At 38.4% G+C, this 25,741-nt stretch overlaps 1 protein-coding gene across 1 annotated transcript; it reads left to right on the top strand.

Annotated features, from left to right (window-relative positions):
• The first annotated feature begins 10,629 nt into the window (after positions 1–10,629).
• Positions 10,630–22,821, top strand: LOC145787525 (serine/threonine-protein kinase PINK1, mitochondrial-like). The gene is made up of 12 exons (XM_082599287.1): positions 10,630–10,840; positions 10,988–11,098; positions 11,842–12,041; positions 12,878–13,015; positions 13,283–13,409; positions 14,322–14,448; positions 14,807–14,977; positions 15,489–15,652; positions 17,210–17,343; positions 17,550–17,661; positions 19,886–20,019; positions 22,195–22,821. Exons 1-12 carry the CDS (start codon positions 10,720–10,722, stop codon positions 22,450–22,452), a joined length of 1,797 nt encoding a protein of 598 aa, XP_082455413.1. The 5' UTR covers positions 10,630–10,719; the 3' UTR covers positions 22,453–22,821.
• Positions 22,822–25,741: the final 2,920 nt, after the last annotated feature.

Below are 25,741 nucleotides of genomic sequence, written 5' to 3' on the forward strand. Positions count from 1 at the left end.
TTGTAGAGGCTTTGAATCACTGACACAGGCCTGGTCAACGAGAATGACAAAGTGAAGTTTTTGCTTGTTGAAGTCTTGTTGCCAAGGATTCATCCATTAGATTTTTTATAGGCAGTGGCTATTTGACCGGCTCCGGTCTTTGAATCTGAAACACTATTTGACCGGTCATGACGTCACTACATAAGCACTTTTTTCTTTTTCTCTTTCAAAGCAAAAGACGAGAAGCGCTGACATAACTTCTAAATTCAACACGTATTCTTCAACTCAGTCCGTGGCGCGTAGGGTTCGTCTCAGGCTGCCAATCTAGAGGGGATGAGTTCGATACTATCCGGAAGCATTCTTTTTTTCTTTTTTTTTTATCTAAATTTTGACCCGAAGCGCATTTATGTGCTCAATTTTTAATTTGAGTAGCCTACAGTCCAAGTTAGTTAATAGTTCTCAAGTATAGTTCTCAAGTTAGTTATATACAATACTTCTTTTAAAAGAAATGATAATGGTAAAACCATTTTTTAAAGAAGTATTGTATATAACTAACTTGAGAGAAAAATGTAGGGTCGTTTGGCAACACACGTTCACTTATGACGATCGGAAAATTACCAAGAGAAATTCTCAAATTCCAGCAAATTAAAAAACTCTAACATTATTACTCACATTTGAAGACATAAAAAATGGGCTGTAGGCTACTCAAATTAAAAATTGACCACAAAAATGCGCTTCGGGTCAAAATTTAGATAAAAAAAAAAGAATGCTTCCGGATAGTATCGAACTCATCCCCTCTAGATCGGCAGCCGGAAACGTATCGCACGCGCCGCGGACTGAGTTGAAGAATACGTGTTGAAGTTAGAACTTATATCGGCGCTTCTCGTCTGTTGCTTTGAAAGAGAAAAAGCGCTTATGTAGTGACGTCATGACCGGTCAAATAGTGTTTCAGATTCAAAGACCGGAGCCGGTCAAATAGCCACTGCCTTTTTTATATTATTATTATTTTGATATATTATTATTTATTCATTATTTATTATATTATTATTTATTATTTTCATCCATTATATTATTATTTTCATCCATTAGATGCCGCTGAATGGAGAGCAGTCCTTAACGTGCGTTGCTCAAGCGCACACCCCGAGAGTCGAAACAGCGCCGCTTGATCTTGAAGCTTCTTCGTTCCAGTCACAAGCTAACCAACTGAGCTACCGGTATCGGGGCGGATAACATAACACAATCACTATTATTGCTGAAATAACCACTCAGTGCATAGTAAAACAATAACTAAGACATATAGGCAAAAAGCTTAATAACGGAATAAAGCCAGGAAAACTGATTATCAGAATATGGAAAAACTGATCTTATTCAGTTATTCTTGCCAACTTTGACTGACGTCACCAAAGTCGCAGTGTTGCCACAAATGCAACAGTTGAAAGCTTTTAACAGGCATGGAAGTGTTGCCAGGAGGTTTAGACTGGATGGCTTTGGAATTTTAATCTTCTGACTAACTAAGCCTTGATAGGTTAGGTTAAACAAGGTTATTCCGAGTCTTACTTCATTTTGATGTACAGGTGGATACAGTGCAAGAAAAATAGGCCATCAAATGGAATTGAGCTACAGTGCAGTAATGAGCTAAAATCTAAATTTCACGCCAAGAGTGTATCACTGATTGACTTCTATAAAACATCTTGAGAAGGAACAATATCCCAACTTGATTAATCATACCAAAAAAGGGTGTCATTATTTGGCAGCACTTACTAGAGTTTTCAAGCTAGAGGAAGGTTGTGAGATTTCCTCTAGTAAGCATAGCCGATTTTTTGGTTGCGAATTGCCCAGAGAAGCAAGTGTTTTGCGCGGTGCAGAACAAGAAGGAAGGTGCAGTTTGAAATACAAATTTGAGGTCTCAATTTTACATCAACTCAACCAAACTGGAGACAGACGACCCAGAAAACAAGAAGGAGACGCCGTCTCTAAAAAGGAAACGAATGCATTCCGAAGAGGAGTACCAAACGGAAAACAACCCAGACGAAAATGGCAACAATACTACTACAGTCATATTGAAATTGAACCAGCCGGGAGAGCAAAAAAAAACATTAAAAATGTATTCGCCGATACTGATCGACCGATGTCTGCAATATCTAATAGGCGAATACAAATCCTGCTCAGCAAGACAAGATGGAGGACTTCAGTTAAATGCAAACCCAAGCCAGATAGAGGTTATCCTCAAAACAAAGACACTGACGGATGGAAACACCATCAACATTCCGATCACCGCCTACGCCAAAAGACCACCTGGAGCAAGTGGAGTAATATACAATGTTCCTCTCGGCATGGAGGATGGAGATATTCTTGCGGCGCTGAAGGATGCGAACATAAGGTCGGTTAAAAGGTTTAATAAAAGAAATTCTGAATCGTCTGAACTAATTGCATCTACTACTGTATTATTAATCTTCAATAGCAAATCACTACCAGACTCAATAAAAATAGGTTATCAACGATTTAGAGTCTCGCAATACATTCCAAAACCCTTAAGATGTTACAACTGCAATCGATTTGGACACATAGCAAAATTCTGCAGATCTAAAACCAAATGTCTCCGATGCGGTGAACAACACAGGCATGATGAATGCCCAAGTATGGCAGTAAAATGCTCAAATTGTGGTGGAAATCACGTCGCTATTTCTAAAAACTGCCCCAAGTACTTGAAAGAAAAAGCCATTCAGAAAATGAAAACCACTAAGAACCTAACATATGCTGAAGCCTGCAAGCAGCAAAGAGCTGTAGGCTAAATACAGAAATGCCAAGTTATGATCTGGACTTCCCTCCTCTTGTAGCAAGCACAACTCAAACAAGCCAATTGAATAAAAATCTATCCTCTAACCAAAGTAATGACAGTATAAATATAACTCCAGTCACAATGGAAAAACCCGGACCCTCGAAACCAACCAACGTAGGAGACGAGAGCGGCCACTTTATAAATAACCCAATCTTATTTCTTGCTTTTTTAGCAGAAGTGATTACAAAGACAACGTTCGCTCAAAGCCAAAATAAAGAAATTGACATTTTTCAAATTATCGCCGACGCAGCAGGTTCTAGAATGGGATTTCTAACAAACTCGGACATGTTAAAATCACTAATAATTTAATGTTCTTCACAGTGTGGCAGTGGAACTGTCGGTCAATTTATAGGAAAATCTCGGAATTGAATCAACTAATAGCAAGCTCACAAACCCCACCGGATATCATTTGCTTACAAGAAACACACCTAACTCCTAAATACTTCCCTAATATTAATGTATATCATCTCTACAGAAAAGACAGACCTGCTCACTTGGGAAAAGGAGGTGGTGTCGGAATCTGCATTAAAAGAAATATCTCCTTTACAGAGCTACCCATCCCGAATGCAGACCCACGGCTGGAAATTATTGCAATTAAAATCGAACACCTAACTGTATGCAGTATATATAACCCACCCACAAACTCATTTGCAGGTGACCAAATAAACTGTATTTTCACTAACCATAAAAAATTATTAATTTGCGGTGATTTCAATGCCCACCATGTCATGTGGGGGTGCAACAACAATAATAATAGAGGGTATGCTCTACTTGAAGTAGTTGAAAATCATGACGCAGTAATCCTCAACACCACTGTTCCCACCCACATGTCTTTAAATAAGCCGGAAATCCGATGGAACACTCTAGACCTCACTATTGCTTCTACTTCCCTTGGTCACAAATGCATCACCGATGTCACCAATGAATTTTTGGGTAGTGACCACTGCATAGTCGCTACTACAGTCAATGTTTCTTCCCCACATAATGCAGACTTTGTACCATCATGGGCATTCCAAAGAGCTGATTGGGCAAAGTATTCCAAATTATGCCAAGAAAAGCTAAATTCTTCTGTTGTCTCAAATGATATAAATACATTTAACCAAAACCTCTCCGAAACTATCCAACTCTGCGCGTCTATAGCAATTCCTAAAACCAAACCATTCAAATTAAGTGGCGTTCCATGGTGGAATGACAATTGTAAACGAGCAGTAAGGAACAAAAAAATAGCACTACAACGTCTTCATCGTACCAGACACCCAACAGACATCCAAGCCTTTAAACGCCTCCGGGCAATTGCCAGAAAAACTACCATCCAAGCAAAAAAAGAAAGCTGGAACAATTTCTGCTGTTCCCTCGATAGTAAAACAAAGCTTGACAAAGTGTGGAAAATTATTAAAAAATTTTCAGGCATAAAGGAAACCAAAAGAATTCCCACTCTTGCCACTAAAGCAGAAAGTGATACCAACAAAGCCAACATCCTTGCAGATCAATTTCTCTCAGTTAGCAGCTCAACCAACTATTCAAAAAAATTCCGTGAAAATTCCAGTCTTTCAATTTCGAACAATCTACAATCAAAACTGGCAACCCATTTCTACAATAAATCTTACAATTCACCCCTGCAAATGAACGAGTTGAAGACAGTCCTTAAAGGTAATAAAAACACTGCTGCAGGTGCGGACGGCATTTATTATCAAATGTTATGTCATCTACCCCCTTGCAGTTTGAATATCCTACTCGACTTCTTTAACTACGTCTGGTCGACAGGTACACTGCCACTCAAATGGAAACATTCAATCATCATTCCAATTCATAAGCCAAAGAAACCAACGGGTATACCCTCCTCCTACAGACCAATTTCTTTAACCAGCACCCTTTGCAAAACTATGGAGAAAATAGTAACTAATCGCCTCAGATGGTACCTAGAACAAAACAATTTACTTCATCTTCAACAGTCTGGATTCAGAAAAAGACGTCGAACGACAGATCATATTATCAGACTCCACGACACCATCCAAAAATCCTTATCTTGCGGTGAATCAGTACAAATTGTATTTCTTGACCTTGAGAAAGCTTATGATATGGTCTATCACGACGCAGTCCTCCTAAAACTATATGACCTAGGGATCAAAGGAGCCATGCTATCTTGGATCAAATCTTTCCTGTCAAATCGTACTTTTCAAGTCAAGGTTGTCAAAGCTTTATCTACCACAAGAAAACTAGAAAACGGAATTCCTCAAGGCAACGTTATTAGTCCATTACTATTCAACGTAGCGATCAACGATTTACCAAACTTAATTACCTCTTCTACAGCACTTTTTGCAGATGACTTCTGTTTTTGGAAAACAGGAGAAGACATCTCAACTCTGTCTAATATAATCAAATCTGACTTTTCAAAAACCAAAGACTGGTGTGATAAATGGGGCTTCAAGATCTCCGCAAACAAATCAGCGGTTGTGCTCTTTACAAACAAACGTAAATATGATCCGTGTACACTCGAAATAAAAAATTCGTTAATCCCCATCAAAAAAGACTACAAATACCTTGGAATCACATTTCAGTCAAATGGAAAGTATAGCATCCATGCTAAACATGTTGCAGAAAAATCCAAATCAAGACTAAATGTCCTTCGTGTACTGAAGGGCACAAACTGGAGAGCAGGAAAATCAGCACTGCTTTGCATCTACAGAGCCATAATACGATCGGTTATTGAATATGGTATGGAAGCATTGCCACAAACAAAACCACACTCCAACCAATTCTGACATTACAAAATGAAGCTCTAAGAATATGCTCCAGAGCAATGAAAAGTACCCCCATTTCAAACCTACAACACTACTGCAATGAATTACCCTTGTCACTTAGATACGAGCAACTTTGTCTAAACTACAAAGCCCACATTCTGACATTTTTACACCACCCAGCACATGACATCCTCGAGGAAAGTTTGCCAAGAAATTTGACCAACACAAGTAACTACCAACCATTCCATTCCCTCACCGAGACAATAGACACGAATATTACCGTAAACCTCATCCAAGAACCATCTATCCCACCCTGGGAAGTCTATATACCCATAACTGACTACACCCTTGTGACTGAAACCTCCCAGCTTGACCATCCAAATGCCATCTCTGGAATAGTCGCTGAGCACCTCACAAAAAATTACTCAGAATTTCTCAACATATATACAGACGGATCCAAGACCAACACGAAAACCGGATCTTCCTTTTTTGTAAACCGCTATGGAATAAAACGCTGTTTCAGAATTAATAGATCCGCATCTGTGTTCAGTGCCGAACTGTTTGCAATAAAGGCTGCACTTATATGGATAAAAGAGACCAAACAAAGTAAGTCGGTCATCATTATCGACTGCTTAAGTGCACTACGGACGATTTCAAATCCAACCTGGACAAAACACAGCTTAATCAATGACATACTTCTGCTTCATTCCAGCATTATATCAAAAACAACAAAAGTAAAGTTTTTATGGGTTCCTAGTCATGTAGGCATTCCTGGAAACGAAACTGCTGATTTCTTAGCAAAACTTGCTTCAGGAGCCATACCAGCAATACCAACATCAGCCATTACCCCCATCTCCGCAAACACAAAACTCAGCCTAAGTGAAGTCAAAAACCTCACCAAAGATCTAGCTCTGCAAAAATGGAATAATCACTATATAAACAGTACCACAGGCCAACTCTACAAATCTATATATCCTGACACCAAAAGTGCAGGAACAAACAAAGTACCTGACCATCCAACCGTCTTTAGACTCATCACCGGTCACTGCCGTTTAAACCAACACCTCTTCAAGATCGGATGCCACACTTCTGGACTATGCGACACATGTATGAGCCCTGAGACTGTGAATCATTTTCTATTTCATTGCAGTAAATATGCAACTCAAAGGAAGTGTCTTGAACAAAATCTGAGCAAGTATGGAATAAACATATCGGTGAAAAATTTTGCTGAAAATCGTCCAACTACTACACATCTGCTGGCTTTTATAAACTCCTGCAATAAGCTTATTTAAATTATTATTTTAATCACTGTAATCGTCCATGTTATACTGTAGTGCACCCGTGTCGTGTCTGCTCCCAGCCAGAGATCGATCGTCTCTTACATTGATTCAGCGTCTTTGGACACTGAATCGGTGTGGAAGGCGATTGATTTGCTGGCTGGGCTTTCCTTATTTTGTTTCAGTTTGTAACACCAAGCGTGCAATTCCAAAGAAGTACCTGACTTTCGTGGGCCTAACCTCCTACAAGAATTTCTTTTCCACTAATGATGTATCTAAACTACTGTATCGTATTATGTTGTGTTGTGTCGTATTGCACCCTTCACTATGCCCTGTGGTGCTCTAACTGTGCTAAATAGCTATTATAATAATGACTGTCGCTAAAAGACCTTAGATGTTGTAAAGCGACATAAAACAAACCATAACAATCAATCAATCAATTTACATGCGTCGGCGCTCGGCAGCAGTGGCCGAGTGGTTAGCTCGTTGAGCTTGCAGTCGAGAGCCTGCATGTTCGACTCCAGCCACCCGCACTTGCTGTTGTTTCTCTGGGCAAGAAACTTTACGATAATTGCCTCTACCCAGTGATCGATTTCGAGTAATGGGTAGTACCAGATTTAAGTCATAAGTAGAGTATAGACAACCGGAAACAGACATTGCCGTCGACTGCAGCAGGGCCGGATTTAGCTGATGGGGGGCCGGGGCACTTTTAGATCGGGGGGCCCCCGTGCAAAAAATTTTTTTGCGCCTACGGCGCGTAAAAATCATCTCTACGTCTACAGTAGCATCAGTCCAGTACTGCACAGCATTTTGCAGAAACTTTAAAGGTCAAAAGGAATAAAATAACACAAAATCACATTTTTTTCCACATAGGGGGGCCCTTCAAAAGTCGGGGGGCCCTAAATCCGGGCCTGGGCTGCAGCGTAGGTCAGGTGTACGTCGGAAGGCGTACACCGATGCATAGCGCTCAAGTCCGTTTTCCCGCAATGCAGGGTAAAGATATGACAAACAAAATTTATTTTCGTCAATGCAACTCACCAAGAACAAGTTGAGAACAAAACTTACTGACAAGTCCAGGGTTGTCAGATTGGCCCTTTTTAGAGGCAGTTGGCACAGAAGAAGTTGCTTGGCCCCTTGGCCCTTTGTTTTCAATATTTGGCTCTTTTTGAAAGAAGTTGGCACATACTAATTAGTCAAACTAGCTATTTAAATAAATGTGTTTCGGAAATTGAGACTGAAAAGTGTTATTACGATTTTTTAGACAGTGCTTGGTCTATTTTATCAAAAGTTTTTTTTATCAATATCAACTTTCAAGCATCACCAAACATGCTACAAAATTTCACAGCTGACAATGTTCAGCCAATGCCAAAGATTCGAGTGGAAACACTGTAGAAGATGAAGATTTGGAATTGTTCTAATGTTTTTGTAGAATGTTGTAATGTCGTAAGTCGTTACGTTATTGACATTATTAACGTTATTATGTATTATTAATAATAATAATAATCGTGTTTTTATTTGCGCCCATTGCGATAACATACAGTACACTGCGATCACAGATGCGATACAACAGACGACAGGAAGCAGCGAAGTGACATATAGTCTTCGAGTCAGCTGCTCCCCTTATTTTGGCTAGCCATTAAGTGTCTTTTGCCGAGACACAGCCGCGTGCTCTGGAGTGGTGTCGAACCCACGTCCTTTCGAACGTCGCACAGACGTTCTCACCACTCGGCTACGCAGCCGACATAATAACATTATTAACAATGTTATTAACGTTATTGAACAATTTGGCTGTTTTTCACCCAGTTTGGCCCTTTTTTCAACATTGTTTGGCTCTTTTTCTCAAAAGCTGTCTGACGACCCTGTCCCTGCTGATGACCACTTGCAGGATGTCATGCTTCTTTCCTCATCTAACTTACCGCTTGAACTTCAAAATCTTTCAAATCAAAAGAACTGCAAATCTCGCATTAATGTTGTAGCCTACTATCAAAAAATGTATGTTGTATTTTGTGCTTTTGCTAATAAAATCAGGACTTAATCTGATTAAGTTCCAGGCCTTGAAATATCCGGCGGTCATGGCGGACATGACCTCCGGAATGACCTCGAATGTCTGCCGAAGCCGACTCATTGGTCGGTCATAAATGACCGCCGCAAAATTCTTGACAAAAATAGAGCTAATGCAGCAAAAATATATTTTAAATTTGAATTGTTACAATTGTTCGTTTAACGCGAACAAATACGGAGCTGAAACAATCATACAGTAGTACAGGCAACTGCTTTAAAGATCACATTAAAGTGGCGTGGTTAAACGAGCTGATGGCAAAAGTAGCCATTTTTACATCACTTCAACGCCTTGCAATGTTGCCTTGAAATAAAGTTGTCTGAACTTTTCGGCAGGATATGTATTCTAATTTTAACAATGAGGATTATTGCGTTACATTGATCGTTTGTTAAAAAGAAACGTCACAGAGAAGCAAGTCTCAGCTGGGTTCCGCACGTGCTTAGGCGAATGTGGAGACCTTATTCACGCTGATACAGTTCACGCAAAAAATATGTCCGGTTGAGATATTAAATGTCCGCTGAAAGGGCCAGTCCGGTAGGACATGCTTGACCGCCGGAAAAAAGTACAAATTTCGAGGCCTGAGTTCTGTAAATTTGAAAGTTGTAATGTCAGCATTATAAAAAAACAGATTTGTTATTGGAAAATTTGTGGGCTACGCCCGGCAAGACTTTGTAAATTTTGGTTTTGGCCCGCGGTTAGAAAAAGTTTGCCAACCCCTGGGCTAAAAGTTACTTTTACCAAAAGCTGTAGCCTATTAGGAGAACTTAGACTAAAAACTATGATGCATGGCTGCATGCAACAAACTGACCTAGTTGGTTTGTATCATCACTCACACCAAACTGTATTAAACAATGAAATTTTTCCAATTATTTTGTCATAGCAACGTCATACCACTTTGCTGTCTTGCCCTTATGAGCCATCAACGAGATTGTTTGTCCACTCTGTCACATGACAACCCACAGTAAATACACAAGCGCTGTCAATATGCAAGCTTCAAGTTTGACTAGAGTCTTCTTAATAAGTACCGTACCGGTATGTGTCAAGTTTTTCTATAGATCTAGACTGGGCAAGTATACATACAAAACGTCAACAATGTTTTTGTACTTTCAAAGTATTTGGGGAAAATGCGATCAACGAGGGTTAGGGTTAGAACTAGGAATATGGTTAGAGCATAGATTACTCTATGGTTAGAGTTAGGGTAAAGGTTAGCGGAAACTGTAATCAGCGAGGGTTAGAGCATAGATTACTCTAAGGGTAAGCGGAAACTACAGAAAAATGTTTGCAGAAACTGCGATAAGCGAGGGTTAAAGCATAGATTAGTCTATGGTTAGGGTTAGCGGAAAGTGCAGAAAAATGTTTGCGGAAACTGCGATCAGCGAAGGTTAGCGTTAGGGTGAGGGTTAGCGGAAACTGCGATCAGCAACTTCGGCTTTGTGCTATCTTTCTCTCGATCTTTTCAGGGTAAAATTTAAAAACGTTTGCAGAAACTGCAATCAGCAACTTCCGATCTGCTACACTCGCTAGTATAAGTTGATAGTTTGAGTAGCAGTTATATAATAAATATCATATAGCCTTTCTGTGATCAGACAGTTTTTTCACTTTGGTTGCTTGAGATACTGAGGATCTTTTTCAAAATCACTGTGCCTAATTTGCTTGTTATTGCCTTTTTTGTTTTTGATATAGACTTCATCTGCAATATACATAATTGTTTTAATAAAGTTTTATTTTAGTTGTAGAAGTTCTAATCAGATATTTGTTAACAATATACTAAACTGCCCTATACCACTTGGTGAAAAACCTAGTGCATATAGGGCAGGTAGCGAAATGATGTCTTATATTACTCCAAACCTTTCAAAATCTGTGGGAAAAGTTGGCAAATGGGCCCAAAATCAATTGCAAGAATTCAACAATCTTGCACAGTCTGTGAAAAATACCATTCAAAGAGGTTGGTATAGGCTATATACTTTGTATGGCACTTTATTTTTATGTGTATTGTAATTTTTGTGAAACTTTCATTAAATATTCACATTAATTACAATTAGTGAATTTAAGTTTAGTTCAAATAGTACAAAAAGTTTTTTTGTTTTGCTAGCTGCTAAGAAAGAAAGTGTTTTGGACTTTGCTTCGAAGAGTGGAACACAGCAACAGGTTGTTCATAAAAGCTGGAAACCTCAACTACAAAATTTTAAAAGTACTTTGAAAGGTAAAATATTGGCATTGTTATGTTTGTAGTGCTTTCAGTATTTTGCAAAAAAAAGTTTATGATTTGAATGCAGTGATAGTTTCAATGATAAGATATGGTAGTTGCAGACCCTTGTTGTATCATTGTCAGTGTTGTGCGTTGATGATGCAGTGACCTAGTGATACTGTATGTACACAAGCCATACCAATATGCAATCTCCAAATTTGACTGAAAACTGACTGCCTCCATAATGCAGAATCGCTAGTATTTTGCAATAACTACACCCTCGTAATCGCTACTTTGTATTTTGTGTGATGTTTGCCTGTTTTTGTGTTCCTGTTATCATGCAAATATTGGATGACATTTTGGCACTTTTTCTGGAAATCCACACATCATCTGGCAACATTGGTCATAAAATTTTCCCCATATTATTGTGGAATGAAGAAATTTTGCAGTGATTTGACAATCAGTGATCACACTTTAAATAGTGATTTGGTTTCACATAGCTATTATTATAAAGTGAAAGTGATATGATACAGTGTAGCAAGTATATACCGTACATTTAGCCTGGAGTTCAAATTAAAATTTCTTCAGCCTATTTCATCATATTTGGCAAAGCCTGCTTATATATATATATAAGTCACCACTCACCATGATTTATGATAACTGTAGAAAAATTTTCTAAAGTACCGTACTTTTTTTTTATACAGCACGTATCTGAAATTAGGCAAGACAAGTTTTATATCGATTTTTTAATTCTGTAGGCAACGGAATTAGACTGAATCTTCAGAATGGTCTCAGCGAGAACAGTTATTTTCGTAAAGATTTTCTTTGGAGGCGAGCAAGACGGGCTCATTTTATTGCATTTGGTGGTCTGTTTTTATTCCAAGAAGAGAGAGAAAAAGCCTTCACCAAATTAGATTCACAGTATGAAGTCTTCAGCAATATTTGCTCCAATATTAAGGTGGTGTTGATATTAATTTTTATGTTTAAAGTTATTTTTGGTGTTAGTAGTCCAACCACTGAGCTACGGTACTGCATTTTATTGTTTAAAACAGTATTATATCGCATAAAATTTTTAATTTTTGCGTACACAACATATAAATTTTTTGCGTACACAACATATGCCTCGGCCAACTTGGCATGGAACTATTGATCGTGGCTGACCAGGTGTATGAACAACTTACCATAAACCTGGCACAAAAGTCTCTTTTTTATAGAGCTCATATTGCTTTGTAGGAATCATTTTGTTCACAGATGTTGAAGTTCTGTCATTAATTTTTATTAAACTTTGGTAGAGAGTTTGCTTTGTCAAAACAAAGTAACTTTAGCAGGTTTAACGTGTTTTATTACAAAGAGATATAACATACCGGTACAATAATAAATAATCATATATACTTTGATGTAATGCTGAGCACTTTGTTAGTGTCTACAGTGATGTTAAATGTTCTACGGCATTGTATTATAACAGTGGTCACTGGTCATTAAAAATGAATGTTGATATAAAGTTATATTATATTCATTTTGTTATAATAAAGAAACTGATTGAAAGACACTTCTGTATTGCAAGTGGAAGGTTGCACATAGTTCGAACCTGACTCTCTTCAGACGAAAACCTGCAAATTCGAGCTATGTGCAATGTTTTACTCGCAAATTTTCAAGTTTTGTACCACCAATCACCTCGTCAAACTTTTGATACGTAAAATGTGTGTAAACAATTGTGTGGTTGTATTTAGTACGATTTATCATAAAGTTTCTGGCTAGCGTGATTACTAATCTCATTTCTTAATTGTTTTGCAGATGCTGTTTCCAAGCTTTACCCCAGATGATGCGTTACCACAAAACTGTGGCAGTAAATTGGATGATTTTATTTTGGAAAACGTTGTTGACTCTAAGCCAAATTCCATTGCATACACAGCAAGATTGAAGCCAGATGAAGTAAATATACTTTTTTTAAGTCATTTTTGTTAGAAGGGGGTGGGGTAATGTTAATTTCAGCTTTATCCCTGATTTTAGGATACAACAGTATATTCTAAGACATACATCTGGTATAATTTTTTTGAAATTTTTGTTATCATACAAATGATAGACTAGATTTTGACACTTGTGCTGGACATCCGAAAGGCATGAAAAGGTGTAAATGTATCCAATAGTTATGTACGGTATATATTTTTTATGTTTTCACTGAAAGTTTTTGTGACGTAGGACGACATTGCAATTTGCGAAGACACTCCTGAATGTGAAAGTCTTGCCAGCTACGTCTGGTTGAAGAATTTCTCCATTGATTTGTCGGAGTCAACATCTGAAACTAAATTACCTAATCGAGATGGAGGTATGATAACATCACTCAAGAAAATGACATGATCTTTTAATAATAGATAACTTAAATGGAAAGCAAAATCTTCAATTCAACTTTCCATTTTGATCTTAAACTCGAACTTCATGTTTTTGCATCCACCGAAATTCTAATCATTATCTTAAAGTTTACATTGTTTTAAGTACGCATGCATTTGTTACTGCAAAGTTGTACTGGTACAATAAAAAGCAGAGCATGTTGCCAAAATATATATCGATATCAGATAAACGACAATAATATAATGATTAGAATTTCTACAATCATACAGTAACGGAAAACTACGAAGTGATCATTGGAAAGTTCAAGGCAATCAGTTGTCCTTGTATTACAGCTGTAATTCTTTTCAATTTTTGTTGCTAGGTAGCTTGGATTCTTGCTATGTTTCGCATCCTTATATTTGTGAATTGCGCCATTGTTTAACCTGTAACATTAATTAATCTTTAACAGAGAGCTTTAGCAGAGATTTGGCTTTGTTGTACCACTAATGCACACAAACATAGGTTAAGACGTTGTAAAATCCGTTGTAAAATCTGCGTGTAAATCCAACAACGGTCTGCCAAAGCGGTACATTTACTTCTAAATCATTTTGTTTTTGTAAGTGTTTAAATCATTATGCTAAATCTGACTGTGTTACTTTGCTTTGCATGCATCTGATACAATCTTTAACTTGTTTGCAAAAGGAAACGAAACCTCGCGCTTGTTCAACGACTAGAAACTATTTCTGTTTTAGGTATTTAATGCAGTGACTAACTGACTGTCTTACCTGAACCACTGTCAGTTCTGTGATCACTGATCAATTGATCATGTTATATAGTATCAGTAGTTACTCCGAACAGCACTAACACTTAGGCATGCGAAACAATCAATGTCAAAGTACAGTTGTTTCAGATTTCTGCATCAAGGCTATCACGCCTCATGGTGGAATGCGAAATATTGCAACTGTTGTAAAGCATTCTGAAAACGAGTTGGTTTGCTGTGGAAGAGGGCAGTTTGGGAACCATCTTGGAATGGACGGGTCAGATTTGAGATTGGTTTAAACTACTTTTCTTAATATTTGAGTAGCTCATTTTACTGATTGAATAGTTTATTGTTTTTGACTGCCTTTGAATTAGATCTGTAAGTATGTTTTACTGGCACTAAAAGTGTAGGTAGTGTTCGACATGTCACAGTATTAGCACTTTGGATTTATATTTTGGGGGAATTACTGTGGGAAATTCATAACCATGCCATAATGGAACAACCACTGTTAACAAAAAGCCCGCAAAACTGCATTTTTGTAGAAGTAGGATAATAATTATTCATTTTAAATTGATGCGCTGATCAAAATAATCTCAATTATAAAAATCCGATTGTCAGACTTCTTTCTGCTGCAGAGAGTGGCCAAGAAAAAAACTGCCACCTCATCCAAACATTGTCAAAATTGAAGAGGTATTTATTGACTATTTCACGCGCACCCACCAAGACCAGCATGTTATGCTTGAAGAAAATCTGCTTTCAGAAGTGTATCCCATGTCAACCAAAGCTTTATTCTTGGTCACGAAATGGTCAGTTTATGTTGTGCACTATTATATTCTTTGAATAGTTCTTTGATTTAGAGTATTTCCACGATAACGTTGCTTGGCTTGCTGTTGCCAACACCCAATCAGCTTACTGGCTGCTGTTGTCATTTCTAAAATGACTGAGCCATCTCTTTATGAAACCTGATGTTTCGTGGTTACTCACACAAGCTTTGGACCAGGGAAGCGATGGAAGAGAATAGAGGTGTCTGTGCATGAGACTCAGACCGGTGATGGCCGCATTCCTTAACACTAACATGACACATTTTCCGTAAATGGTTAATTTCTTCATGTTGGCAAAGATAAAAAAAACATTTTTACGTTTGCCGCGCTAATTGTATTGGCCCTATTGGTGCACAAACAGGTTATATTGGAACGAAGTCATCACCGGTGAGCTTTAATTCTTACATTACAGTGAACTTAGTGAAGTAGTAACCTTTCGATTATCCGTTATTTCAAAGTGACATGAACGTTTTACTAAAAGACTTTTACAAATTAGGCACAAGACGACTTTGAAACAGTATCTGGAACGGAATACCTTTGCGGCGGATGCTGCCTGCATAGCCATTATACAACTGCTGGAAGCAGTAGCTCATTTGCAAGCACACTGCATTGCCCATCGTGACATCAGTTCCAACAATATCTTTCTAGAATGGGACATTGGTAAGTTAAGCAATTAGCATGGTGTTAAAGTGGTTATTTTTCTAACGTCATTGTAATATGAGTAAGCATTTCAAAGATTAATCTAGCAGCTTTGTTAGTTGGTTTGTGTATACACTAAGATGGAAATTGTTCATCGAATCGAAATCTGGAAAAGTATGCGTTATGTTGGAATATCTGTAGCAAATATTTTACTTGTTTGCAGGAGTGTGACATTTTTAGATGTAGATTATCTTCGTGGTGTTATTTAGTTAGCGAATCAATATATCAGTCTGTGCGATCATCCAATTTCACTTCATGATTCAGTTCAGTTTAGGGACCGTTCAAATATTACGTAACGCTATTGAGGGGAGTGGGGGGTTATGAAAAGCGTTATGTTAACGTCACATCGGGGGGGAGGGGGTTCAAGCAAAACGTTACGTAACGCTTACGAGTAGGCTACGGTAGTTTATTTGTGCTGGCTGGTATCGTTGTTTGGATACTAAATTAAGCTGAAATCATATCCAACAACACCAATTCAGCACCAACAAAATCTCTATCAAGTATCAACTACGGTACTGTAATTCCATACAGGTTCTAAGTGCTTAAAACCTCGCATTGCGAAATTGCAAGGCAGCATTCTTACATCACAAAGCTTGCTTTGATGTGAGTGAACAACATCAGGGTTGCCAGATGGCCTTTTTTTAGGCCAAATTCCAAAAATCTGGCCTTTTTAAATTGCAGTTGGCTTAAAAAAATTGATGCAAATAAGGCCAGAAAATCTGGCCTTATTTGGCCCTTTTTATGGCTGTAAATTTTGACCGGTTTAGAAAGTATTATTTTAAGTAAATTGCAAATAAAAGTATCACTTATCATCACTTAAAGCCTATGAACTATATCCGTTTTAATTACTAAGTAGAGACATATAGAGAGTAGAGAATGTGTTAGCTGTGGACAGGGTGGTTCTATTGAGTTGAACCGAGTTCTCTCAACAGGTAGAAGACATTCATACGTGCGAGTCTGAAGAAGACAATTATGCATCAAGTTTGAACCACACAAGCGAGAGTACTGCTCCACCTATAGAAACATTTTTGTAGCATTGATGACCCCATTCGAAGATGCTCAGCTTTCCTTGCGGTTTCTTTTGCGCTTTAGTGATGCTTTTTTCAATACATAACCAAACAATGAAAGGTTTAGATCGAAACATTTTAAACGGTGGGCTACTGAACGTTTTCAGTAGGTACATAACGTTTTAATCCAAAAAAAGAATATAGCTAAAATTTCATGTCTCAAACATCATACTTTAGCTGCATACAAACCAAGATATTTTATCAGCACGTGTTTCCGCGTCATAATTTTGATATAAACTGGCAAAATGGGCTTTGTAATGGAAAAGCGTCACGTGGGGGAGGGGGGGGGGGTGACAAAAACGTTATGTTGGCATCACATGGGGGAAGGGGGGTGAAAAATTCGGAAAAACAGCGTTACGTAATATTTGAACGCTCCCTTAGCGCGCAGGCTGATTTGGCCATTCTCTAGTGATATCTTGTTTCTACGTCGTGCTTTAAACTGGTTGTTTAGAAGGGCACCCCAACATTCTTCTGGGTGAATTTGGAAATTCCTACTGCTCCGAATCGTGGAGGGACATGAAGGTGCCATTTCAACATGAAACCCTTGACACTCGTGTTGGCAAGCTATCTGCACAAGCCCCTGAGGTAAAGAAGTAACTGACGCGACAAAAGTTGAAAATCCTTTTCATTTCCGACAAAAGTTGAAAATCCTTTTCAAATCATTTTCAACTACAATCGGTGTCACTTACTAGAATTCTAAATATTTGTTTGGCTTAACTTGGCAATTGAATTTACATTTTACGCAATAATAACATTTACATAGAGTCTTTCGACTGTTTTTGTTTTCTCAGATATCCAGAGCCCAGTCAGGTTCTCGAAATTTCGTCAATTACCAAAATTCCGACTCTTGGTCCGCTGGTGTTGTGGCGTACGAGATTTTGATTGGTCACAATCCTTTCAGAAGTAAATATGTTTACGGTTTGTTTCTTGGTTGCCGATTGTAGCAAGAAGTGATAGCGATAGACACCGTGTCTCGCCCATGAGGTTGGGCTCGTCAGTATCGTGCTGACTGCTGATAGCCAGGAAGAACGCATTCCTCACTACACCCCTTCTTTTTTCAATTTATTTACGGTTGTTACGTTGATCTGTTGTTAATTAGACATGTTCTCAGAAAGAAAAAGATAAGAGAACGGTGCTTGTAAAAAAAAAGTTGCAGGTAGACCAAAAACAATGTTCTTTCAAAACGTTGATTCATCATCACCAATGATTCTTAGAAGTGCTGTAGAAGGGTATGGATTGGAATAAAATGAATTGCAAAGAAAAAAGTGTATTAAATATCTTGGTGTATTAATTGATGACTCCCTCAACTGGAAATGTCACATTCAAAATGTTTGTAAAAAACTTGCTAGAGGCTCCTGGGCCATTCTTCAACTCAGAAATTATGTGGATACTAACACTCTGAAATTATGTGGATACTAACACTAACACTTCAATACTGCATATCCAGCTGGGGTGGAGCCTGTGACAGTGCACTGGATCACTTATTTAAGCTACATAAAAGAGTTGTTAGAATCATGACATTCAGCAACTATACAGCTCACACATTGCAACTTTTCCATAAACTACAGCTGTTAAATATACAAGAAATTTACAAACTAGAGATAGCAAAATACTTGCACAGAATCCATTTAAATTTATTACCAGAAACAGAATGTGATATCTTCCGCAGACTATCGGAATGCCACTCACACAATACTCGCCAATCATCCAGTAGTAACTATTCTGTATCAAGGGTGCGTACTGAATTGGGTAAAAAGCAGATGTTAATCAAGAGTCCTAAAATATGGCATGAGGTTCCAGGTGATCTCAAAGGTCTTTCTCCAACTTCTTTTAAAAGAAAATTTAAACGCTACCTTCTTGATTTAAACGACACTGTATAAATAATAACTGTTTTGTCTATATATAATTACATTATTCTATTTGCTCAATGCTCACCTCTTTGGTATACGTTACTTTTGATTTTTTACTGACTAAAATTGTCAATTGATATCTCTTAAACTCCACAATTAATTCATGCAGTAGCCTAGCACGGTAGTAAACCTGCTTAGGTTTTTAGTTTTTTTGTTTTTTTTTGCCTAATAAAAACACGTGTATCTATATCAGCAAATGCTTGATTTTTTTGTATGACTGTTTGTGTATTTATTGTGTATCATGTTATTTAGACCTACATCACCTAGCTTGAGGTGGCTGCTGACTAGATGACCGCTTGGTCTTTTCGCAGTCTCCTCGTCATATGACACACAGCAGATTATTGCATATTTTGTATTCTATGTCACGGTAGCTAAAGTCCGGTAGTTTTCAAAGTCCGGATTGGGCGCTAGTTGAGATTTTCGATCAGTCTACTTGAACCAAATCCCTTATTTTTTTCTGGTTATGTGTATGTCACGATTCTTTCTATCTCTTACCAGGAAAGAGACTTGGAAAGGATTGATGACGTAATTTAATGGGATATCAACGAAAAGCAGTCAATTAAGTGGTCGAATAGTTCTACTAGTGAGATGATAAATGAAAATTCTTGAAGGACTTCAACAAATAGCTCAACACTCCCAACAAGCAATCAAAGTAACCGTGAATACCAATAGAGTCCAACACCTGTAACTCTTATAATCGACTAACGTACTTCACTCACAGCTTCTCATATACGTAACTCTAATCTCAATCACAATTTATAATAGCACCAAATCTCATCTACTCGTATTCAATAAATTCAAGTTTCAATCAACAATCATTGCTCTCTACTTCTATAATTCTAACTACCATAATTTATGCAAATTACGCCACTATTTATACCAGGTTTGTTTGGTCTAGTAACTTCGAGAAGGTGCGATAATGTTACATAAGAACTCATTGTTCTGGTCAAGTTTTACTACACATCTTTGTGACGTCATAACAACCTACACCTGGCAAATTGTGAGAAGCAAGCTGGAGAAGCTTCCAGACATTCACGTACGCAGAAGCTTCTAGAAATACGTCACATATAAGGATTTCGCAATCAAAGGTCACTATAGGACAGTAACCGATAATAACATGTCGTATAAGAATTTTACAAATAAAATAGTACACTCAGTCAAGACATAATGTGGCTTGTCGTGAGGCTTCTCATATTAATTGTGACAATGTGTTTCAGCTGAAGATAGTGCTGGAAGAGTTTTAGACTCACGCACTTACCATGAAAAAGATCTTCCCACTCTGGATGATGTGGAAGCGTCCAGTGTCTTGAGAGCAGTGGTGAAAATGCTTCTTAGACATGATTTGAAAAAGGTAGAATATACTTGATTTTGGAGATGAACATACTTGACAATAATAATGGGATTTTACTTTGCGCTCATTGCGGCAACACACAGTATACTGCGAATGCAGATGCAACACAAAAGTAAGCAACGAAGTGACGTGTATCAACCTAATATGTCGACATGTCATTTTTAGCCTCGTTAGCTCAGTGGTTACGCGCCCGGCTTAAGATCAGGCGGCGCTAGTTCGACTCTCGGGGTCCGCTTGAGCATGGCATTCTAAGGACTGCTCTCCATTCAGCGGCACCTAGTGAATGGAATAATTCCCCGGCAACAACACTTCAACAATCGGAAAACTTCACTCTGCCAATCTCGGTAACCGGCCCTGCGCCAAGAGCCTCTACCGTCTACAAGTATGCGAAACTACCAGGAATAACCTATCAAGGCTTTGTCAGTCCGAGGATAAAGATTCAAAACCAACCAACCAGTGTCTTGCCATACACAGCCGCATGTTTTAGAGCAGGGGTCGGCAACCTACGGCCCGCGGGCCGGATCCGGCCCGCCAAGCAAAATTATCCGGCCCGCAGCATTTTTGCAAATTGTAGTTGGCGGGCCAAAACGAACATCCCATTATTTTATGCTGCCATTTGGTTTTACATAACCGAATTAAGATTACTAAATGTTATGTAAAACTTTCGCAATTTTTACTTTTCCATATTTATCCGTAACGCTCACTTGTAATCACGTAGCCTGTGTACTTATGCCGCAACAATGCTTAGTTAGGGCATTGTCGCCATTTTGAATTTCCTTGATATTCTTTCTCTGCGAACTGCATTTTAGAGAGAGCGACGTTGCAGGCCTGACAGATAGTTTGATAGATTTGAAGTTTTAAGAATTAGTTTGTTTGAAGGTTGATAATTTAGAAATATGTGTAGCTTAGGAAGCAGGAATTGGCCTTTTTAGTGACAGCCGGTCCAGACTTTTAAATTACTTTATTTTTTAGAGTTATAATTTACTCCCAGTTCCATTTTTCCGTTTTTTTCAACAAGTGATTCTTGTCTTTGAAGAATTTGCTGCTTGTTAGAATCCACCAAGCATAGGAAATTATCACAAAGCGCCTTTGTACCCGCGACCTATCGATCACGGGTCGCTTTGTTATAGTAAACTAGGTTTGGGGCAAAATTTAGCTTAAGCTTGCAGAAGGTAGCATCAAGGTACTTGGCAGTTTCACCTTGAAGTCCGGTTATATTAGCCTATTTACTGCATGCTAGTTGCAGGCTACATGAGTTGCGTTAGTAATAGTCAATTAACCGTATATTTAACGGCAAGTTGAGAACACAACTTACTGATGACCACTTGCAAGATGTTATGATTCTTGCCTCATCCAACCTATCACCTGACCTTCAGAAACTTTCTAGCAGGAAACAACATCAAATATCACATTAATGTTGTGCTGTCAATAAATAAAGTACTTGGTGTTTTTCGTTACCAATTGTTACTAATTTTCTTTATATTAATCTATATAAGCCTATAGTAGCTAAATATGGAGAGCCTACTCTGATAAGAACGCCAATTTTAACAATATTATGAAAAGTAAAGAAAACGGAAGTGCAAATGGAAAACTTGTACGGCCCGTTGACATCTGCGCAGTTTTGTTTTGGCCCGCGACTGAAGAAAGGTTGCCGACCCCTGTTTTAGAGTGTTGTCTTTGTCGAACCGACGTCCTTTCGAGTCTCTTGCAGACATTCCCACCACTCGTCTACTGCAGTTTCCGTTGGAACAGACTTGTCAGCGCTATTTATTTATTTAAAGCTTTGGTAGAGAGTTTGCTTTGTTGAACCATAGAGAAATAAAACAGAGTAATCTTAGCGGGTTTGACATACTTTTTTTACACACAAAGATTATAACATAATTAAAACAAAACTCAAACGTTTTCGACACGTACGTGTGTCCTCATCAGGAATTAAATCTGCAATATACATAAAATGAAAAATCGTAAGATAAATTTGACTTTGCACTATAACTGTAACGACACTCTGGACTGAAAAGCACGAATTGAACAAATGACACAAGAAAGATTACGAGTAATTATGCGGTGGGAAACAGATCACATGAGGTGTAAACTACAGGTATTGGACAAAATAAGAACACACACAAAAGGAACGATGAGCCACAGGCGAATAACTGCCATTTATTTATTTTTCAGAGGTTAACCGCTTCGGAAGCAGCTGACATTCTCCACCTTGAACTGTTCGCGTTGCCTCCGAGCTTCTCTTTGTCGGGCGAGGAAAACTGTAAAGAGTTAAGGTTCTGGGTCGTGGCCCACTGCGCGGAGGTGTTTGCAAGAGAGCGGAAGAATGCGGTTTTGTATCAAGTGTGTCGAAGCTTTTTTGGCAGGTTGCAATCCAAAAAACTGTCAGAAGGATTTTACCTTTGGATGTCAGTGAAAGAAGGGTCTAAGTAGTGATGTATGCCAAGACTGCAAGCTGAATTCACGTGAAGGTACTTCCCAGACAGCAAATCAGTCGTTTTTTTTACATTGATTGATTCAGCGTCTGCAGACTTTGAATCAATGTAACTTCTTTCTGCAACTTCTTCTTTTGTAAAAAATTGTTTTCTTAATTTCGTACAGTATTTGTTTCAAAAAAGGTGTTTCAATTTCCATTGGTTGGACTGGAGGTTGGCATTTGTACATAGTTCCAGGTTTACAGTGTGGAGAATCGAGTGATTTATGGATCTAATGTTATATAAATGCAAATATTTTGTTTGTTGGGCCTATTAAACCAGTCGCATGGTGTTTCTGTGCTAAATAAATATCAAGTCTTTCCAACGATGATTCGCATTGACATTTTAGGAAATATAAGCTTAAGTTTAGTGGTCGGTAGCCTATCCAGTAGGCTGCTGTGTGCCTTTAAATTCGTTACTGCAAGCAAAACTGAAAATACGCAGGGTACCGTCCTGTTAACTCTTCCACCTGAAGGCTTACAACAGACCCGGACAAACTTTTCTCAGATCGCAAGGGCCCCTAATCTGACAGCAGTGCAGGATTAAGGTGGATGCTATTGATGCTGCAGCATTAGGCCCATTCCTGAAATAGGCCCAGACGAAAACAGACGTGAATTTTCCGGACGCTGAACAGTTTTCCTTTGCTTAATTAACCCACAAATAATTCTTATTATGAAATTTGTAGTCCGACTTTCGCACGCCTAGGCACAGTGTTACGCCTAGGCACGTAAGATAAAGCAAGATTTTGGCATAGACTACTTATTTAAGATGAAAAATTATAACACTTTTCGAGCTGTTTCAGGGCCCTTCATTACTTCAGCCGCAGATAAGATGCACGGCTTTATTAACTCTTCCCCAATCGTGTATGCTTTTTTTGGTTTTAACTATTCGTAGAGAAACTAGATAGGATTCATGAAGAAAGGATTTTTCGGTAGTCGTTATCTTTTCATTTGCTTTTTTTAATCGTTCATATCAGAGAATATTCGTCCAAAATATTCAAGTGGCTTGCCTTCAAGATTGTTGTGCTTTGAATGAAAGTGACGAACAACTTTAGAAGGTTTCATAACGTCATTTGGCAGAATTTGGGAGCACACCAAACATTAGGGCCGTGACGATTGTTCACTACCCGGAACTATTGTAAAACCAAGCTCCAAGTATTTTTATTGTATTGCCTGACAAATTCCCCTTTTCGTTTCTTACTTCCCTCTGTGACACTCAACTTATCTGCATATGCCCTTTTCGTAGTTTACATTTGCACCTACTGATACTTGGTTCATTTCCATTTTGAGATTTATTTGTTTCAGAAGTCTTAGTTTTTTCCTTCTTGTTAAAATACACTTGTTGGTTCGGAGCTAACGTCATTGAGCATAAAGCAGATCGAGAATAAAGCTCAAAATCTCGTTTCCTCGTATCCAGATGACTTGGAAGACACGCTGGTGGCTGAGCTCATACAGTTTGCTGCATTTATGCGCACCCAGAAATCGGTGAGTGTGAACGAGTCAGCAGAGCTTACCATGTACAAGCTTTTGTCGTCGTTGAACCTTTCTCAAACATTTCCAAACGTCGAGATTGCTTTGCGCATCTATCTGTGCTTGATGGTGTCTAATGCCTCCGGCGAGCGGAGCTTCTCAAAACTGGGAATAGTCAAAGGAGAGCTGCGGTCCTCGATGAGGGAGGAAAGGCTAAACATGCTGGCGCTTATGAGCATTGAACATGAGGTGCTGAGCAGCCTTGACTGCACTGACATGATCGAAGATTTCGCGCTTGCTAAGGCTCGAAAAACAGTAGTATAAGTAAGCAGCACTAGCGCAGCATTGACAATATGCCAACGTTAAGTTGATCTGGATTAGCCTTTTCTTCATTAACTCCGCTTTTCAGGCAATATTGGTATTGAATTGTGTTGGTGTTACATAGCCTGATGTTACTCTCGAGTTTTTACGATAACACGTCGTTATTATTGTTCATGTTCATTAAAATTTGGCTGACTGCGTCGAAAGCAATAAAGGCTCTTTGGTCGGTCTGATTACGCGTGTACGGTGGAGTCAGAGTGTCGAATGCATATGTACCAATGCCTAGAAAAAATAGGCCTGTTTTTGCGCTGCAGCATCAGGCCCAGTTTCGTCTTAATCCGGCCCTGTCTGACAGCAGTTATCAGCAATTCAATGATTAGGTTACGTGAACAGCAAACATAATTTCAGCTTATGTGTTGCAATCTTTGAATTTTTGCAAATGTTGGGATCATTGCTTTGCTGTAATCTCTCGTCGTTTTTCCAATCTTATCGGTTTCAATGGTTGCTTTTCATACAACACTTTAACAGCTTAATTGATGAGACCACAAATCGTGATTTCTTATCAGTTCTGATGATTAAACAGTGAACATGGCACGCAAATGGAAAACATAGGATGTGGACGTAAATTCCAAACCTTGCACTACCGTACTGTTGTAAGCTAATATCTTCTCCGACTTTAGATCAGAAGTGTCTTTTTTATACTCAGGGCTTTATTTCGAATACCACGCGGTCAGGGTTTGTTCGCAAATCGCAAGCCCACAAAATGTAGGCTACTGCTCGTGTAGGCCAAGTGATATTCCCATTAGCGCAAACAGTAGCCTACATTCCGACTAAATATGAAGAGCACGGAATTATTTACGTCGTTCGTACCGTAGGCCTATTATTTTAAAGCTGTAGATAGCATTAGGCACAAAAAATATGTGCATTCAGATTCAGTGGCAGTAGAAGCAGCCACGTGTTACGTATGAATCATACGGTATGATGGCTAGGAATTAATCTGGTGGATACAATTTGAAAAGCTGAGTGCACCGCAGAGGTGTTCGTCAGTGATCCTACTCGCAGAGCAGTGCTTAGGATTATTTTGTTCAACTCTAGGCCTACCATATTTTCATCACCCAAAAAGAGGACACGTTTAGTAAGCAAGTAAAATGCCAATGGATTTTTATGTTTAAACAATTATTGTTACATCTTTTTAGATGGTTATAAGCCTATGTAGCAAAAGTGACAAATAAAAAACATAACATATTTTTCAGATTACGTCAATGAATATTTATGCTACCGTAGCTGTTTATTTGATTTTCTCTACAGAAAACATGCGTTTTACATTTGAAGAGCTTAGTTCTAAAAGTCACATTTTGCGAAAATCGAGTTGACTATTGCTAAGATATGCTTGCAGTCGCGTAAGTCCACCCGAGCAAAACCTTGTTGACAATGATAGCAATGCAAAAAAGAGGACAT

Source organism: Aplidium turbinatum, chromosome 2 (assembly GCF_918807975.1).
Source record: "Aplidium turbinatum chromosome 2, kaAplTurb1.1, whole genome shotgun sequence".
NCBI classification, from domain to species: Eukaryota; Metazoa; Chordata; class Ascidiacea; order Aplousobranchia; family Polyclinidae; genus Aplidium; species Aplidium turbinatum.